The sequence below is a fragment of the Mercenaria mercenaria genome, unplaced genomic scaffold (genome assembly GCF_021730395.1).
Source record: "Mercenaria mercenaria strain notata unplaced genomic scaffold, MADL_Memer_1 contig_3308, whole genome shotgun sequence".
Lineage (NCBI taxonomy): Eukaryota > Metazoa > Mollusca > Bivalvia > Venerida > Veneridae > Mercenaria > Mercenaria mercenaria.
The window spans coordinates 26,076-46,889 of NW_026461433.1; the positions used below are offsets into that span (position 1 = coordinate 26,076).

The 20,814-nt window shown below is 33.4% G+C and overlaps 2 protein-coding genes across 2 annotated transcripts in view; both read right to left on the reverse strand.

Moving 5' to 3' along the window:
• Nucleotides 1–10,842, reverse strand: part of LOC123552583 (uncharacterized) — a gene marked incomplete at its 3' end in the record, with an annotated part of 36,794 nt that extends 25,952 nt beyond the window's left edge. Inside the window, exons 1-4 of the mRNA XM_053534013.1 lie at nt 10,717–10,842; nt 8,570–8,718; nt 7,776–8,092; nt 4,072–4,215 (exon numbers count right to left, since the gene is read on the reverse strand). Coding sequence (XP_053389988.1) covers nt 4,072–4,215; nt 7,776–8,092; nt 8,570–8,716 — 608 coding nt within the window. The remainder of the gene's footprint in view (nt 1–4,071; nt 4,216–7,775; nt 8,093–8,569; nt 8,719–10,716) is intronic.
• A 6,588-nt stretch (nt 10,843–17,430) lies between these two features.
• LOC123553121 (MAM and LDL-receptor class A domain-containing protein 1-like) lies at nt 17,431–19,747 on the reverse strand. Its single transcript, XM_053534015.1, has 4 exons — nt 19,589–19,747; nt 18,568–18,766; nt 18,000–18,023; nt 17,431–17,798 (listed from the first exon to the last, which is right to left on the reverse strand). The coding sequence occupies exons 1-4, from the start codon at nt 19,652–19,654 to the stop codon at nt 17,794–17,796; spliced, it is 294 nt and encodes a 97-aa protein (XP_053389990.1). The 5' UTR covers nt 19,655–19,747; the 3' UTR covers nt 17,431–17,793.
• Nucleotides 19,748–20,814: the final 1,067 nt, after the last annotated feature.

A 20,814-nucleotide genomic window follows, 5' to 3' on the forward strand; every position in this document is an offset into this window, starting at 1 on the left:
AGTAATAACAGAAGCATATTACATTAACAGCTAAATTAAATATTCCACCGGCAGCTAATATTCGTGTTTACGCAATTGTATTGTATGAAGAAACAGTTGAAATAAATACTATTGGAAATGAACTTGTTATTGTTTAAAAATAAATTAAATATAAATTATATATAATGACATCAAATTATATTGAATATAAAGTTAACCTAACAGATGGACAAAAGAAAAATTTAGCACAAGCTTATAATAATAAAATTCCACATACTTTTAGATTAAAACATGAACAATTACGTGGCAACTTTCCTTTACTTTTAACAAAAACACAAATTAATCAAATTGAAAAGTCTATTAGAAATAAGAAGGGATTAGAAATTACAATTTCAAAAAAACAAATGTCCAGTCAAGGTCAAAATGGTGGATTTTTAGGAGCTTTGGCTGGTTTGTTAGGAAAAACAATTCTTCCAATGGCAGCGAAAATAGTTCCAAAAATATTAGCCCCTCTAGGCATCGGCGCTTTGTCTGGGCTTGCCAGTACTGGTGTTAGTAAAATACTTGGAAATGGTATGATTTCAGTAGCTAATGATAAGAAAAATGTTATATCACCATATCTTACACCTAATCAAAGAAAGCAACTAGTAGGATCTGGGGTGATTAAATTAACACAAAAACAAAAACAAGACGGCGGGTTTTTAGGTATGTTGGCTGCTAGTCTAGGAATACCTTTGATTACATCTTTGTTAAGTGGTAAGGGACATGGCCAGGGTATACAGATTGATTCTCATCGGAGACTGTACAGACGAATTCCTATAGTAAAAAAAATATAAACAAACCAATTTCTAACTTTGAAATTGAACAATGGGTAAAACAATTAAAAATTAAAAACTTTAGGGGTGTATTTAGTAGAAATAATTTACCAAGAGTGAATCTCTCGGAGACCACAAGTTTACCAAAAACGAAGGAAAAGGTTGAATGTGGAATAATCAATTTAGATGACTCTGTTGGGTCTGGAACACATTGGGTTTGTTACTTAAATAACATGTACTTTGATTCATTTGGACTTCCTCCGCCGGAAGAAGTAATTAAGTATATACCAAATGTAAAATACAACAATGTTCAATATCAAGACAAAACTAGTACACTCTGTGGATATTATTGTTTATTTTTCATTAAAATGTTACAAGACAAAGTACCGTTGTATGATTTACTGTATAAAATACTAAAAATTAATAATGTAAAACAAAATGAACAAACTATTATAAATTATTTTAACCAATAAGGACACGTAAATTTTTCTTCCGGGTTTTAAACTTTGTGCACTTACAAAATAGGGATAAGAGGTTAAGTGAGGTTAAACTGACCATGTTTTCGTGGTAGGGTTTTGACAAATATTTGGTGGAAGTGTTTAATCATATTTTACTATAGGTTTTCATATAGTACTATGAAAACTTGTTTATTTTTTTTTTTTTTTTGTTTTTTAATTGCTTGACTTTGTTTTTTTAGAAGTGGTCAAAAGGTTAAATAAGGTCAAAACAAACAATTACTATACTACTGAAACCATCCCCAAAAGTTCAATCAGTTACAAAATCGAGGTATTGTATCTAGATTTTAATAATGGAAGATATACTTGGCCCAATTGTAGGTTCCCACACGTATGCACAAAATGCTAAGGGACTCATCCAGAGACCATTTGTCCTACATCTGTATCTGCCAGTAATGTACAAACAGGTTAAACACCAGCCTTTGAGAGATGACCCCGAGGCAGGAATTTTCGATTTATGTAGACACATCGAGGATTCAACTAATACTATTGCAGCTACGCTGTCAAGGCGGATAAATTATAAAAGTAAGACGTTTGACGTTCAGAGACTTAAGAAGCGTTTCAGTATTATTACTAGATTTCGAGCTTTAGGGCAAGCGCATAGTGGGATAGACGATAGCAAATACTGGCTGAGCATCGGAAAGCTGAAACAGAGACATAAGGTTTTGTAATATACGGAGCTGAGACAGTAGGAGAGTTCCAGCTTACATATGAGGTTCAACGTTATTGGCGAAGTACAGCCAAGGCAATGGGGTCATACCCATATGAAAGTTTACTAATATATATTATATCATATAGTCAAATATAATATCTCCAGTCTATAGGATTCTGACAATTATCTTTAGCCGAAGGTTGTCAGTTTGAAACATTGAGTGTTTGTCTGATCTCTAAAATTATCCAGTTCATAATTCAAATCATTTACAAATCATTGGTATACGAATCATTTAGGCGAGTAGTGAGATATATAAGTCTCACCAGTTCTACGTTTCAACAATTTTTCCCCTTGTAAATGCTTGTTTATCCGTCATCTGTAGTTTATTATTGCTTGATTTTATACAAAATGTTATTTTTGTCTTACTTTTTTCTATCTACAGCTATAGGGACGGACAGTCTCTAATGTTATCAGAACTTGTTGTCCGATCCTTTTTCCCTTTGATTATATATGTTAAAATTGTTATTGTAATAACTTCAAATAAAGAGTAATAAAAGGACATACTACACAGCTTATCAGCTAGTCTAAGTAATAGTCACCTTAGCGATGAACTAGTTTCATTGCAAAAGATACTAAAGGCGTAGACACTTCCATGAGTCATATTACACGTATCCAGACTTGCTCTGCCATACGTTTAATGTTTTATAAAAAGAATTATATCTTGATTAAATTAAAGTCCTTATTTAACAATGCAACTCAGGTTAATCTTCCTCGAGGCTCTCGAGTATACGAAATTAGTTTTCTTGTTCAACATACACATCTCAGATCTTTTAATGCAGATAAAGTGAATTTGAATAATTCAAAAAGAAAAATATGCTTCTCAAAGTTCTTTCACTGGCTTCAAAAAAACTTGTTGGCTGGAAAGTATTTGTAGTATTTTCATGTTTTCGTGTCGGCGTGGCAAAATCATTAAAACTCGACAAATAAGTTATTTGTCGTGTTTTCGTTTCGTCTGGGCGGAGTCATGACAACTCGACAAATGAAAGGCACCAACACGACATATTCATACCCGCCAACACAAATCCTCGACAGACAAGTTTGTCGTGTTGGCTCCATCTAAACGTCGAGTTTTCGCGTGAAATGTGTGATGCTTGTTTTCGCCCCGCAACTCTAAAACTCAGTGTTTTTCGTGTTTTCGCGCTAATACGACATTAAGAAATGGCAGAAATCAGCAACTTTAGTATTTAATCTTTATTGTTCAACAAGAAAACAAATCGGATTGTTAAAAATATGCACGGGGTGCACTAAAATTACTGTTTGCACATCATAACTTCAATCGTCAGAGCGTAGCACTGAAAAGGAAACCACGCACACAGGCACATGTTTGGTAGATTCATCGATGGTTTATATAATAATCCTTCATGTCTAAATCCTATATCTACAAAGTGATTTTCCCTTAAAAAGAATCATTGTTTATCGTTCAAATGGATATTATTTTATCACCTCGGCTCTACCCTTCCGATATTGTTCCTTCGCAATGAACACAAAGTAATGATTTTATTTAACGACAGTTGCTGTTTGGAATTTTTCATTTCTTAAACACTTGGCATTAACTCAACTGTTATACCGCAATGACAGTATTATCAAATGCTATTTCGTATTCAAAAATTGCCATTTATATATAACCATTTACCTGAAAATTTAGAATTAGGAATACTTTTCTAAAGGTTATGAACTTAAAACGATTTTTACATACATTTCGATTTTTTTACCTGAAAGAAAGCCAAACAATTGAAATATATGTTAACAAATGGTGCCGAAAAGAAAATGAAGAACCTAGCAATCTTTTTTTGACTATTTCATATACACTTGGTGAGTCGCTTACCTTTAAATAGTAAAAAAAATGATTCTAGACCGGCAAATTTAGTGTTAAACTATAGCAAAAACTATGGACGGTTGATTTATATAAGGAGTCATTGAATAACACATGATATGCAATGACGATACTAACCACTAGTTTACGACATCTAAATTTATAATATGCGAACTACCAATTGATATGAAAAATAAAAGATGATAAAATATATACTCACGTAAAGTTATACCTTACCTAAAGAACGGTTTTGCAAATACCCGAGGACTTCGGTTATATTTTCCCGTATCACTACGCAAAGCTGTTGATACTGTGGTTTGGAAATGCCATCTGCCAGTTCCGCGTTGCATTGTTAATTTCCGCCATGATTTACCATCAAAACTGTTAAGTAAACTTGTAGGTATGAAACTGAATTATGTATATATTTTGGAATTCAGCTTCAAACATGTGGGGTATCGTTACGTTTTGCTGAATGTCGTCTGTTCCTTGTAGCATCCATGTTACCTCTCCTCAACTGTGGTACTGTATATTATAACTATAAATTCGCTTCCTAGAGGTATGCTGTAACATGCAGCTAACGTTTATGATATCATTGTCAACTACATTTTTGTTTTGTCTTTTATCATAAACAACTGTCGCTTTTAATACTAAAACCTTGTTTCTCTCTCTATCGATCTCATAAGACTAAATTGTTGAGACTCTAAACTCTTTCCAAAAGAATTGAGTTTTGGCAGCTGTATGTAGTATGTACTCTAATGAAAAGACATTCGTGTATCAGTTAGTTTGTTTGTTTTTTCAGTCAATGCAGTCATTCCATAAAGAAAGGGAAATACTGTAAACCTAGAATCGTTCGCGAAAACTATATTTCGCGTTTTTATGACAACAGACAATTCAGCGGCGACAAAGATTCGCGGGATACGCCGGTCGCGAAATACGCTAAGACTTAAAAGCTTACGTCGCAGGTAAAATTACAGGTAAGGCTGCATCTCAAATAAATATAAGCATTATTCCTTGTGGCAACTGGACAATGGCTGAGCAAGGTAACAGTGTTTTACAAAATAAAATTTATTGATACGGTAAAATAGCCAAGGTGATTAAAATAACAGGATCAAACAAATATTTTACTATCATCAGTGTTTCACGTAATTACATAAAATATTGTCCCATTGACGATGTGTTTGTTTGTATCACATTTTTGTTTAAATTACTTGATCCGTAATATAAGTATATAATTTCTACCTAATTAAAAATCTCACTTAATAAAACAATTATGTCAGACTTTGATACGTATCAAAATTACATCACCTGACCGATTTTCCGATAGCTACATTTTACCTGTACGTCATTTCTATCAAGATTAAATACTGCTGCGTTAGCTTATGGGACTGATATAATAAGGGTAAGAAAACTATGTTACTTACATGTATATCTAAGAGAAATTGTTATAAATGAAAACAATCTTCCATAATTATGCACACATGTTGCGATACATACCAGTACATCGGGTATATCGAGTAGAAATTACACAGCTTACTCACAATGAAAACTACAAACTTTCGCGTGTTCATGGTAGCTGGCTGTTTCACGGGTATAATACTTCGCGTATACACGTCAAACGCGAAATTCGCTTACTTAAATATATATCGCGAAACCATTTCTAGGTTTACAGTAATTGGCCTCTATCTAGAAAACCTTTTGATTTATTCACAGTTAGTTTGCATAATGCGGGCTCCGTGGCTGAGTGGTTAAGGTGGTTTAATAAATTTTCTCCTCACTGATGTGGGTTTGAACCTCGCTTAAGGCATATACTTCTTCGTGCCTAATACAATGCCAGGCAGTGCACCCTGGGTCTTCATCCACTATCAAAAGCTGGAAAAGTCGTCATATTACTTAAATTGTATTTGTATGACGGTAACCCAACGAAAACAAAAGAAATACATACAATGAGTAGTCCTAGATCAATCATCTGACTTTCACATATTGCTTGAACAGTTTTGGTAGAGGGTCACGCATCGTAAATATGTGTGATTCGTTTTAAAATATGACCAGCGTTTCCTAACATTGAGATTTTAGCAGTTTCAACTAAATAAAAACAAAGAAAAATATCAAACAGGGAATGCCACGCACCAAAAGCGCAGCCTCCTCAAAACGAACCCCCAGCACGCAAACGCGTGCACCATACACACACACACACAGACTCAAAGCTTACACATCAGGACAAAACGAACAACACACACACACACACACACACACACACCCAAAGCCAACACATAAGGAAAAGACGAACAATAAGCATATACACACGCGCGCACACAAAGTCAACACACAAGGACAAAACGAACAAACAAAGGAACACAGTGGGGCACAGCCTTGGAACGGTCAGTGGCAAAAACACCACTGGGGAGCTTAAACCGGTTTATGGTGCGCACCCAACCTCACTCTTACCCCCACCATGTTCCAAAGACATGGGACAGTGTAAATAAAAGTAATCCCCTGCCAGGTGAATCTCTAACACACGTAATGGAAACAAAATGGCATGGCATGTAAAACACAAATAAATACGAGTGGATAATGACATTACGTTGTGTGTTGTTTATTTTTTTTTTGTATGGAGGGAAGGGTAAATAATGGGTGTTGATGAGATAGGACACTAAGTATGAAGTGGTAAGAAAATAGTAAAACATTTGGGTGTGGGTTGGGGATTGGGGAGTGTGTAGGTGTGGGTGATGTAATATGAGCAGGGAGGATGATGCCATGAAAGTAAGTGATAATATCTAGAAACAGAAGAAACTAAATATCAGAATGAAGGACTGAGGTGAGGACGGACTTTGGGTGGGGGCAAGCTTGAAGGAATTTTGCAGAGGAACACCAAAATAATATTTATATGAAGTTACTTTGAATTCTGACGAGCAGTTTCAGAAGAGACGTTATCCATAAAGCCGAACAGAGAAAACTAGCGCCGTCTCCAGATGGCCATGTTCTTCCTTTTACGAAACAAAATAGTTTGAAGAAATTTGTAGTGGATCACCCAAGGAACATTGCTGTCAAAGGATTAGTGGTTCAGAGATTTTCAGACTTTTCTATAATGTTAGATAGGGAAAAACCGGCCCCGCCTTCGGGAGGATATGATTTTAATAAAACAGACTATTTGAAGAAATACGGTAGAGATTCATGCAAGAACATTTCTTTGAAATAATTTCAGAATCTGGCCTGTTGTTTCTTCGGAGAAGGTTTTCATGTGTTTGTTGTTGTTGTTGTTGTTGCAATGGCAGCCAGAAGCCTGCACGGGTTACCTATTTTTTTAAAGAATCTGAAAGGAGAACATTCTTGTGAAGTTTAATTAAAATTGGCAAAGCGATGTAGGAGGAGACGTTCCTTAAAGAAATTGTGGATGATTGACGAAAGAACGACCTACATCAAATCCTAAAAGCTGACCATGAGCAATTCATGCTCGTGTGAGACAAACATTGTAACAAGATACTCCAAAGCACGGAATACTGGATAAAATATGTAGAGGGGATCTCACCTAGGTAATATATTTCATTCCCTATAGTGAACTATAACTTTTAGATATTTTACAGACTTTTCCAATCTTTATATGCTTTCCAAATATTATATTAAAGTTACAAACCTTTGAATATTTTAGCAAATAAAAGATGTCTTAACAAGTCGCATTTTAAAAGTAATTATTATATAAGAGCGACAATTTTGAATGTAAAAGTTACACATCAAAATGTTAAACATAAAATATAGTGTTTTAAGTATTAAAATTATTATTTATTCATTAAATGCATGATATGTACACGCCTCGCGTACAGCTTAGCACTAATGCATCAAGATATTAGGTAAACAGTTTATTGCATCAATATATAAGGTGGACAATTTATTGCATCACGATTTAAAGTGGACAATTTAGACAAACATGTTTACTTGTTACTTACTTTACATCTATTATTTCTATCCCAGTAGGCATTATGAAGCTAAGATGTAGAAGTTCCTGTTCCCATCTCTCCGTCTCGCTGACGGCTATTACAGTTTCATTGTATGTCGAGAATACTAACGCATTTATGTCTTTAGTTTCCGTTTTACTGGTGGTCTTGTTTAGATAGTCAAACGTGTAGGTCCCTAGATAGTATGGATATGTTCTCGTCATTAACGATCTTGTAGAGCGTGTAGATCTACCTATGTCTGAGCTGTTACAACCTGGACCACAGGGACCTTTCCCTAGTACCCATCCTGTAATCAGCTCGATGGTCACCTACAAAAGTTATCAGGAATAATGGGAAAATATATTATAATTGTGAATGAAACGCAAATACTTTAACCACGAATTTCAGAATGGCATATAAAATCATAGAACAATATATTTATTTCATATGTCGCATTTTTTCATCGCTTAGAATTTTTGATTATGTTCTTTTGACAATTAGCAAACAGTTTAATAACATATAAAATAGATGTTTGTAAGTAAGTTTTGTTCATATATAAATAATAGCTTTGTTTACAATACTCTCTTGACAATTTTATAATGTAAGACCTACAATATGCAGTATTTATCTGATTGAAAATAGGATGTATTCATATTTTGATAGTGTTTTTTTTTTTTTTTTTTTTTTTTTTTTTTTTGGGGGGGGGGGGGTTTATACGACCTGAATTATTTATACAATAGTTACTACAAATGAAAAATGCAAAATAAGTCAATTATCTCAAGACAATTGCAAACTCAGTGTCTAACCAGATTGGTGCCGTTGGCTTGCTTCTCCATTTTGTAGCTCATTGATCCGCCATAGAATTGTCCCTCCTCAGCTCGTGCATGTTGATAAACTAAACTGGCCAAGATCACAATGATGACGAGCACGGTCTTATCTCTAACAGTTGTCATGTCTAAAGAAAAGAGTAAAACAGAGGAGATATTTATTGGTTTGTCCGTTAATAGCCCAATCTAGAACAATTATGATATATAAAGATAAATTACATGAGTTTCTTTTCATACTGTATTTATTAAACGAATTGAATTAAAATGATGAAATGCGAGTCTCTGCAGATCATTTAATCAGTTTAACAAATTCTATGTTTTTCATGTGTAAGTTTCTTTTCATCACATGTAATCATTTCTGCGGGAAAATCAAAGTTTCTTCTTTCTTTACCTGTTGTAAAGTCGTTACAATCAACGTCTCTTATGGTAGTTCTGCACGTTTGATTAATCGTAAGTGACGACGCAACGTCATTTATCCGGAAACGTAGAATAAAGCATAGCTTCGGGGTACGGAAATGAAAACCATTTCATTAATTAATGCCAGCCTGTGCGTAAATTTACTACAGTGGCACTGATTCTATCTTTCTAAAATTAAACATGATATTAAAACATCTGACACATTAAATATTAAAAATGATGTCTTAAAATTAGCGTCAATTGTGCGGTTTACTTAACTGTGGTCAAATATCTCAAAAATAAGTGAACGGATATTCATTCTATTTCACCACATTATAAGCCGATTGTTTATTTACAACTGTGAAAAAATTTCATTAATATCTACCTTGTAGAAAATATTCTACTTGCTTCTTCTATTAATTGCAAAAAAATGTTATGAAAGTTATGATTTTCGCAAAGACTACCATAAAAAATGCGCGAAGCATAAATTTTTCAATTCAGTCTGGCAAAAAATCAAAAACACCACCCTCTTTTTTACTTGCTGATTTTTTTATTATATTCTGAAGTTAAATCAAATTCTACATTATAAAAATGCTTTCGATCCGAATGTGCAGAACTACCTTAAAACGACGCCAACGACAAAGCCTTATTACACTAGAGGAATACTAAAATTATGTTTTGGCTTTATTTCACTGTCTTGATGTCAAACAAGTAATACATTTTATACATACTTGTTTCTACTCACCGTTAAGATCCGAAGGAACCGGAAACGTAAATAGTTTTCCATATTTACATCCGAATTGTCGTTGCGTTATTTACGTCAGTTTTGTCTATTTTATTCAGGTTATTAAAGGAATGAATGTCATATTTTTTTTTGTTTTACAAACCCGAAACCGAAGTACAAATATCCGATAACGACCGGCCGCTATCGTAGATATGTGTACGACGTTTCGGGTTTTACAGGTGTGTAAAACAAAACAAAATATGACATTTATTACTTTTGTTTCTTGTTATAGTCATTGTTTTCAAATTATTTCAAATCTCTGTACTTGCAGTATAAATTAAAAGTGAAAAAAGTAGTCCAACATCGGGAGCAGCACAATAGTTATCCGAATAAATTTGTTTTACACACTTGTAAAAAAAATCTGTTAGCGAATCAAATTGAAGGAAATGTTCCAAAAAAGAAACAATGAAGAAATTCATAATATTTATATGATATTGATATATGTAAATACATATGTTAGTTTTGCAACGAGAAATATGCACCCGTTCTTTAGCGGAAAAATATTGCGCTCTGAAAGTCATGCAATATTTCCACTGCAGAACTCGTGCATAGTTCTCGATACAAAGCTAATAACTTATAAATATTACTCTAATTGATGTCATAGTTCTGTGAGTCTTTATTTATGAAGAATATTTGCTACGGCTTTTGTATCTTAAATATTTTATCAAATGATGTAATAACATGCATTCTTAAAGTAATGTCGTAATGTCGTAATTGACATTTCAGTCAAAATAATGCAGACCTAAACATTCTATTCATTGTAAAAAATTTATAAATATAAACATGGAACATTTTAGGTCGTTGTTGTTGTTAATAGTTACCCAATGAATAAAATTATTCTAATTTCTGACAAGAAGTGTTTTTAAAAGGTCCTACTATATAATAAGCCTTCAAGTAGCTACAGGTTAAAGTGCAAACATTGAATATGTAGTACTAGTAAACATACCTTTTTTGCTAAAATCTGAAAATTAATCCAAAATACATGTTTGCCAATGTGATGTTTTATCTAGACTGTCATCTAATAATGTATTGACAATCCTCTGATACTGGGGAAATAAAATCCAAACTTGAAAAATATTTTAAATCTCTAAAATTGACTCTCGGGTCGATGTTTGATCATAGCGACGAAATCGAAGGGCTACTATTTTATCATTAATTAAATATATAGGTGTCACTGCGTTGGCTCTTTTTATTTTTTACCTTGTGTACATAGCACTAATGCACTGACATCTTCTGTGATTAATGATTCTTTAATAATACCATCACGTATCAGACCTACATTCTTTGAGACCAGGTCGTGCGCATAGTAAGATGACAAATATTCGAATTAATTCAATGTACTGGCCTAAGGAATTTATTATAATTTGATAAAAATATCGCCCGAATTTTATATTTTTATATAAAACAAGCAGGTATTTTTTTCAAGAATGGTGAGTTTTATTTAATCCATCAAAAATATACGTACATTCATTTATTAAGTAACGTAACCTAACAGTTAATATTTGTATAATTATACTTATCATGATTTTACATAATTATGAAGATAGTTTTACATAATTATGAAGATACAGCGTGATATTTTAGCACTTTCCTTAAAAGAAATGATTTTGTAATTTGACTTCTTAAGAAATGATCACCTAATTAACTGATTGAACTGACTTTGGAGAATTTTACTATGCACCTTCATTACCTTAAAGCATTAAACCTTTGAGACATTCATTATAATAAATGGCCAAACTACGTTTAACAAGAACAAATCGTATTGGCCTATTTAAGCAACTCATACCATTCTGACATTTATTTAATTAATTGATTCTGATCAAGGTACCTAATATCATTGTCAGTTTTCAATCATTTATTATTTCTCATTAGCAAATGTTCAAGTTTATAATTCATATCATTTTTCTTTAGCGATCTTACGATAAATATTTTGATAAGTGTAATATTTCAAACTTTTCACATGTATATCATGTATAACATTGAACACGTGTTACATTACATTTCACATTAGAAACTTTTCACATGTATATCATGTGCAACATTCCAGACGTGTTACATTCCATGGGTGGGTGGGTGCGTGCGTGCGTGCGTGTGGTGTCTGTTGCTCTTTGTTATATAATGGGTAATGTGTCCGATCATTGAAGATGGTGTTGGGGTAACTATTTCAACTCCATTTGAAACAGAGACTCGTTTTAGTTTCTCATAAATGAAGAGTGCCAGTTTTTTTCTGTTTTACAAAAATACTTATGTAAGATCATTTACAAGCTCTATTTTTTGTGCTCTTGGTACCTTCTGCAGTGCTCATAGTGCCCGTCGTGAAAGATATTACACTACATTTAGATTTTGTCCAGCATCTTTTTTTCTCTTTCTTTTTTTATAGTTTTATTCAAGACTGAAAACCGACAATTCTTCATTCTCCTAAATTTTAATGAATTTTACCTTAACCCTGCTCAATTTCTAAAATGGACTGGTCCATCATTCAACTTGGCAGTAATACTTGATATTTAAAAGGGTGTTCACTGACTTAGTAGCAAACAAAGCAGGCCATTATCAGCCTGTATGGATGTGCAGATTATGGTCTGCCCTGTTCGCGAAGGCAGAATCACTTGCTGCCAGCAGGCTAAAGGTTAAAGAGAAAAGAGGAATTCTTCACTTCTATATCAACTTATTTTCGGCAACTTTAATGCATGGCAGAAAATACTTCATTTGTATAATTTGTAAAATCTGTTTCATAGTCGAATTAATTTCAATATATAGAGGACATTAAATTTGTTTGTTTCATTGTAAGATTAAAATATCTTTCACAAGCGAACACCAGATGCAAAATATTATCACAAGAAGCATAACCTCGAGTGAAAATATAATATATGGTGTTCGTGAGTGACAGATATTTCATCTTACATATAAAGCAAACAGTTTTCTTTCTATTTCTTGTTTTAAATAAATCATTTTATCCTTTCTTACCAGTGCACAATATATTAGATATTAAACCAGATATATTTCACTGAAAAATATGTATTACTAATATAAATTCTACTTTGTTGACATTTTCTCAGCTTTTTAAATAAATTTTGTTAACTAGCAACGTTCCCAATCATATAGACGTCATTGGAAAATTACTTCCAATTACCTGTATGGCGTGGCACAAACTTATCAGTAACTTCCGGTCAGAGATATCTATAGATAACTTAAATTGCAATTCATATGTGTTTTTTTCAAGTTAACAATATCTGTGAGCTTTTTTTTCTTCCAATTTTGGCTAACTCCGTCTTCTTAGTATCACATTTACTGTATAATTCAGATTGGCCTTATTATTTAACAGGTTGTCTGGACAGTGATATTTTTCTTCTGTCTTAGCTGTTTGTGCTATTTTCCACAATGCTGTTATGGATTCGTATGTTGCTTGTCAAAGACTTAATGGTGTACAGAAACTTTGCTTAAGCGTACCAAATACTACTTTTTAAAAATTATTTATCCATAAAGTTCTATTTAGAAAATTTTCAACAATTTTGATATTGTTTTGACAACACTTCACTTCTTTCTGTCTTAGCACCATATCCAAAGTGCAATAATGAATAATGGCCGCCATACAGTAAATAAAAATATGCTATTTTTTCCATTTACCTGTACTGAAACATAATCAGGTACTGCCATTGCTAATAACCGTACAGACGACTTACAAATTTATGAATTTCTATATATACATTTTAAAATAGAAACCAGATATTATCTCAAAACATATGTCAAAATGAGTAAGATGTCTGATAATTCTCCAAATGTATGCCTGTACATCTTTTTGCGACAGACTATATATCTGAGTGGTAGCTTATATCAAAATACCACAGCAAGTTGTTTCTTCAAACAGTCATATAAAGTGTATCTTGCTAAAACTGAAAAAAAATCACAATTGGAGCTATAGAAACATCATTAATATTAGAATACATTAGCTTACCTTTTGCAGCCATCCAAAGGCTCGAACTCGTGCGTATTGATGTTGTCTAATCGGATCCATCAATGTCAGAACCATTTGAGGAAACTGCTTTGTTCTAGTACTTCGCGAAAATAAATTAAATGTAAATACGGCCAATGCCTGGGTAGAACTTCCGTAAGCCAGCTGGATGGCTTCCCCACATGACGAATTAAACACCCTGAGAGAGGCTTAGACTTAAAACGGTGAGATGCAAGTGATTCAAAGTCAAGGATCTTAACCTATCTGCCAGAAGTAAAATGAAATGTAAAAAAGGCGGAGAAAACTTTCCAAATGATGAAGAACTTTAAAAAAGAAGTGTCTCTGATTACTATCTGTAAACAGAGTTAGATATATCGTCTGCTACACCCTCCCTTTTCTCGTTCAAAAGGCTTAATTCAATTATGCTTAGGTTTAAGTTCATTTTATAACTTAAAAGATCTTACGGAACATCATAATTTTGTTAAAATGTAGCTGGCGCAGTATTTTTCTAATATTCGTGTCAAATGTGTCGATTGTAGCGTTTTTCTTTTGTTTCCTCATATCTTGAAAGAAGATGTCATGTGAGCTAAAATGCTTTGTTTATGCAGCATTTTTTGTATTTTGAATTTCTTTTGTTGAAATAAATAACCTCTAGTATAAACATACAATCTATGCAGAATAACACTGGGAAACACAGCTGCCAATTGCAAAATTAATATTATTTCTAAATTTATGTTAAGACAGATGCATTCCCAGGCTAGTGGCACCTATTTTAAAGTTACATTGTGTAACTTTTTTTTTTGTTTGATTTAACGTCGCACCGACACATGATAGGTCATATGGCGACTTCCAGCTTTAATGGTGGAGGAAGACCCCAGGTGCCCCTCCGTGCATTATTTCATCACGAGCGAGCACCTGGGTAGAACCACCGACCTTCCGTAAGCCACCTGGATGGCTTCCTCACTTGAAAAATTCAACGCCCCGAGTGAGGCTCGAACCCACATCGATGAGAGGGAAGTGATTTGAAGTCAGCGACCTTAACCACTCGGCCACGGAGGCCCCCACTTTTTGTAACTGTAGATAATGTGTGACAGTGTGTGTTATACTAAATGTCTTTATGGGGTTCCGCTTTTCTTATGTCTTCTAATTTCCTAAAACTACTTTTTGACATCATATATCCCGTACTGAACATCAAAAGAAACTTGCGTAGTAATTACATGAATCTTTTCAAAATGACTGCGGTGCCTTTATGTGCTCACCCTTAAACTGTAGGTTCCTGATATTTAGGACAAGCTGTCTTTACTACACTACCAACAAAACGATCATATCGGGTTTTTTTGTATTGCGTCTACCGATAAAATGTATAATTGCAGAAAAGAGAATAAAACAGATTTGCTTGGCAATATATTCTTTGAAATATGAATTTCGCGTTTTGCTTTTTTTTTTCAATTTCGGGGAGTATCTCACCGTTCAGTACAAATAAAATATGTAACAATATCCTTTTACATATGCACATGTATTAAATTATAAATTGTACTATTGCAACTATGTCTAGAGCAGGAAAATAAGTTTTGGTTATTTGATTTAATTTTTTGTGTTGTGATTCTTTCTTTAAAAATCCTAGGCTCTTTCTCTACATACATATGTCAAGTGATCTGCGTAATTTGTCCAAAGGTTATAGTAGATTTTTGTCCTCCTGTTATACCTGCATTAGTTCTAGGAACCACAAAACTCAAGTTATCTAAAACAGCTCGTAAAAATTCAATAGTACTGAAAAAAATAAACAACAACATACTTTTACTAGAGCCCTTTCAGCATCTATGCACCGAGATGTTGTTAGACTATAATTTCCGACTGCACTACGTAAGCGTCCACATATCTATTACAGCAGCTGGCTCTCAAAGTTACTGTGACAAAGACAACCTTGATTAATAACCAGTATCAATCTATTTCGTTTTATCCACAAAGGTTTCAATAATCAACGACACTTCTATATTATCAACCTACAAAAGGCGTAGATTTAATTTGATTTACTTCTTTCTGTAGGGTCAGACCATTCGGACCAATTGACAATCTGGTTACAGAGACGGCAGATAGCTAAAACATGGTGGGCACCTAACCAATGTTTTATTCTGTGTCTAGTACAATTCTGTCTGATATGCTACAGCTTTCACCTTTCACGAACTCTTATCACCGGCTTAAGCGGAACTCCATTACACATCAGTTGAATCGACTGAAAATATGGGTACGTAAAATTGGCTGTATTTTAATACATAGAAGAGAAAAGACTGTCAATAGAAACCCTTCTCTTCCTGGTAGTCTTTAATCGATTGCGCCTGAAAACTATATCTGTAAATATAATATGCAGTATGTACTAGTTATATGATTCTGTAGATTCAAGAAAAGTATTATGTTTACAGTCAATTTTTATAACTTGAACTCGGATACTTCGAGCACCAACCTTCTCTCGAACTTATTGTCAGATCCCGGAAAAATCACTGTATAATGAGTTTTCTTCGATGGCTCGAACAACCGACCACTTGATCACATTTTGCTGGTCCCGTTGAGTTCGAGTTTACGAGGTTCGACTGTATTTGACATACTTCATACATTTTTTACACATCTCAATATTATTGTTAAATATACTGACCAACACATACCTTTAAAGCTGAAAGCTTGAGCTGAACGCTGTAGCATATCAGGCAGAATTGTACTTGACAGAGAGTACAACATTTGACCCTTTCATCCGATAAGCAATGTTGCTTAAATCTTCAGTTTAGCTAATATTTTTTTTAAAAAGATCCTTTGGGAGCAAATAATGCAACCATGCAGAATGATAGCAGACTTGGTTTGACTGAGTCAGTTCATGAAAGGTAATGAAAAATGCAACACCTTTCACGAACTCTTATCACCGGCTTAAGCGGAACTCAATTATACATCAATTGAATGGACTCCATTACCCCAAAGGACCAGAAAATATAACAACACTAAATCAAAGCGAGACCTTTTACAGCCGCCACTCGGCACTTAAAGACTGCTGTTGTGATAGTTGATAAAATCTGTAAATGATCATTTGGAAGCAAACAATGCAACCCATATGCATTAATAAGCAGTTTAGATTTGCCAACATAGTCACGCTGCATTGGTCATTGTAGGTTATGAAAACGGGCTTAACCCTTTTCATGCTGAACACGACTTAGTCTGCCTATGTGATCAGCGTATGTCATAATCAGCCTTAATATCCGTTTCTAACATCCTTTTAACTATTAATATTACTCTCCAAGCTCATTAAAGAAGTTTAGCAAGGTAAGTATTAATACAGGTGTGCTAAAAGCAAAAATAGGGTTCATACCTATCCAAAGATCTTTTTATAAGCACCAAGTGGTTTACGAGTATTACTCGTTTTAGATGTAGATGTCATTCACATATAATATTTTTCTCAGCCCAGATGAGAAAAAGGTAAAGACAAACGAATGGCGTAAAAGGTATTTCAATCAGTACTTACAGATTCTCCGCTATTAACTGTCAACCTTACATGAATAAGTTACGTTACGGAGAATATATGCCATGCTAAGGGATCTAACTTACGATCAATTGGACTGCGATATCCCTTTTGAGCTATGTTGGTGGGTGACCCTAACATTTACTATAGAGCGCTCTATTCAAAATAAAAACCAAACAACATATTTTACAAGCTCTTTATTAACAAACAGCACATATTTTTCTTAAATAAAATCAAGCAAGAAAAAACAAACCACAGACTATTCTACATGTTACATGATGACCTTTATGACAAGATATTTTATTACGTCCTTTATAAAAACAAATTATGCAGTTATCTCTTATTACTGCTTTGTACTGCATTGAATCTATTGCCAAAAAACATAATATATAAATATTATATTATATTACTCGCCGAAAAGTAACAAATTATACAGTATGTGTTTCTAAGTGCATTTTATTGAACTGCAATACATACAATACCACAGAACTAAAGACAAAAAGTTTTGTAACAACTATACAATTGACACTCCTGATTAATATGATGAAGTAAAAAATTCGCCCTAGTCGTCTCTAACCTGTAATGAAATCATTTTACCACTAATGAGTTAAATAAATTGTAGCAATGGTTATTTATCAAAATCCGAATTTCTCTAACTAATATATAAGATAACATATTTACTTATATAATATACAATAAGAATATCATTATTTAATACACAAATTGAAAATTAAAAGAAATTACGATTAAATAATGGAGAGTCTTCAAATAAACCTACCGACTATGGGTGCTCCGTGGCTCCCTGTAAAATCGATATATTTCAGATTTTATTCACTCGGCAGCAAACGTTAAAATTAAAAGACAACATTTCTTCCTATTTCTTCCTATTCCAATTATCTTTTATAAACCCAAACTTTATCTACAGTTCCAAAATCTCCTAAATTATGATGAACACATGCTAGCTAGTATATTAAATTGAAATAAACAGATAGATGTTTGAAATAATTTTTCCACTGAAAATAACGAACAGACGACAGAAATCGAAGAGGAGTAGGTTCGAATATTTAGTGCATAAAAATCATTCATTGAATAATGAAAACCTGAGTTTCTCATTTAATTAAAATGTATCAAATACGACGTCGTAGATAATCAATATTCAAAGATTTATTAGATAAAAGAAATATAATCAGAAACACACAAACGCAGCATTCAAATTTAATGAATTCTTCAAACATACCGAATACTAAACCCCCTTTTGTCAATTTAGTACTCTTTGCATGGGATTGAAACATGCGCAACTTACTATTCTGTGATATAACTCTCTACGACCCCAACCTATACCATACCTTGGCATGGTCCATCATGTATGATTAAATCGTCTACTGCCGTATCTCCATGATATGTTGCTCCGACGTCGGCCAGGAGGACGATTCTGTAGTCATTTGGAACAGAATCTCTGGCTATTGTTACAGAAGCTTTATTCCATTGTGCCCCCTTGTCCCCTGCCTCCTTAAGCAACTGTGTTTCCATTTTCGTACACGTATCCTGCATCAGGGTAAGGGTAAGGGTAAGGGTTTGTTTTAAATACAAAGTTGAAATGTATATCCTCAAATTCTTGGTAAGGGTTAATTAGAAATACAAAGTTAAAATGTATATCCTCAAAAGCTTGGTTTAAAGATATGGATACGAATGAAATTTAATCAGACAATGTCATTCAGGTAACAACATTAGCGGTAGCAAACACGGTATAATACACGTTACAACCCGGTACAGTCTAGTTACTTTTTCATTTAGGTATAAATAAACGTTTTAGGATCAGCAACTATTTTCAGTTTAAAGATGGACTGAACTTTCTGCATCAGTACAATTATATGTGAGAGTCGACTGTCTTTATGGAACTGTGATCATATTTCACAAAATTTAAACAGACACGTAGTTCATTGTACCACCACAGGTAATTCTGACATTCCGATGTAAAAATGTATTATCTATATGTTTAAGTGACTGCAAATCGAAGAAGCACTGTAACTTGCCATATTTATAAAAGGTGCACATTTCATTACCTGTCATAAACCAAGCCTGCTGCTGAAATATGCATTAAACAGAATTCTGCTTAATCCGGTACTAGGGAACGCAAGGATGGAGCTCATTTCATTACCTCTCATCTAAGGACTCGGCTTTTCATTGGTTGATTGCGTTTTATGCTTAAAGTATTGTTTTACATATTCAAAAGAAACACTACGACATTTTGTCAATGGAAAGTTAGGTGCGTCCAAACTACCAACTAGAAATTCTGGACTTCTTAGCGGCAGTTTAAGATTCAATATATTTTCTATAAGATAAAGGATTTAGTTGTCATATGTTTACCTGTATAAATACGAACAATTGTCCAGATCCATCCCCAAACATATAATACCAAAACTCGAAACACATTGTCCTGTTCGCCGGTAGGACATGCGATGAAATACTGGCATGTTCCCCAAATTGTCTTGGTGAGGACGATTCTATATATATGTACTTTCCCTGTACTGTAAAATGATCAGTTTAAGCGTTTTAGTTATGTTTCACTACAATACACATGTTTTCAATCATTATCATATTTAAAAGCAGAAAAGGGTATAAACAATCTTAATAACAAGGAAGACGAAGTCTTACAGAACATTGTTCGCAGAAACAAATTCGAAATTTCTGTATAAGTTCGATATCATAATATCATGTTCCATTTCTTTTGTATTAACAAAAGCTTCACTGCTTATTTTACAAACTTAAGCAGCTCTTATCTTATTATATTGCACTTGCATTATTTTATAAATGAAGTCGCAATAATACGTATACTAGAAAGGACCCGCCTTCTACTGTTTGATCCATTTTTCCGCAACAAGCTTCTTTAAACATAGGATACTTATATTAACATTATGCAACGTTAGAACGGTAAAAGAACTTTTCAAATTTTCCAAATATCTTGATTTATTTCACAGAACTATTTATTTAAATTCAAATGTTGGCTTTACTTATCTGTGGATTATAACTATCTTTCCTGTTACGCATAAAACAAAAATCTTTCTATGATAAACGCTAAACGAATCGTATTCTTGATATTTTGACATAAAGTTTACATTTTCCCAGACGAATTGAAAATTTAAAATGTTTCAAGTACCAGACTTGGGCAATTTTGTATTGATGTGTCAGGATCTTGCACAATAAAGCAGGAATTCAAGGAAAACTTAATGCAGATTAAATGGAAAAACAACAAGACCTAGCATTAGCTGCTATTTTTACTTCATGAATGGACAAAATAAGTTATCTAATGTAAAAAAAAAACAATATTTAGACAGAGCCACTTATCCAAATATTAATTTCTATTTTTAGCGACACTATGTTCAAGCATAACTACAAATTATATCTGCATAATTCTCTAAACTGCATCTTTAAAACTTGTCACATGTATAATTGCCGAGTTGTTGACAATCCGGTGCTAGAGGGAATGAGCAGTGGCTTACAATTCCAGTACCGTCCATCAACAGACTCATTTGTTTAAATTAAGTCTTTGTGGGTGATCTGTTGATTTCCACTTTTTTTTATTTTTCAGATAT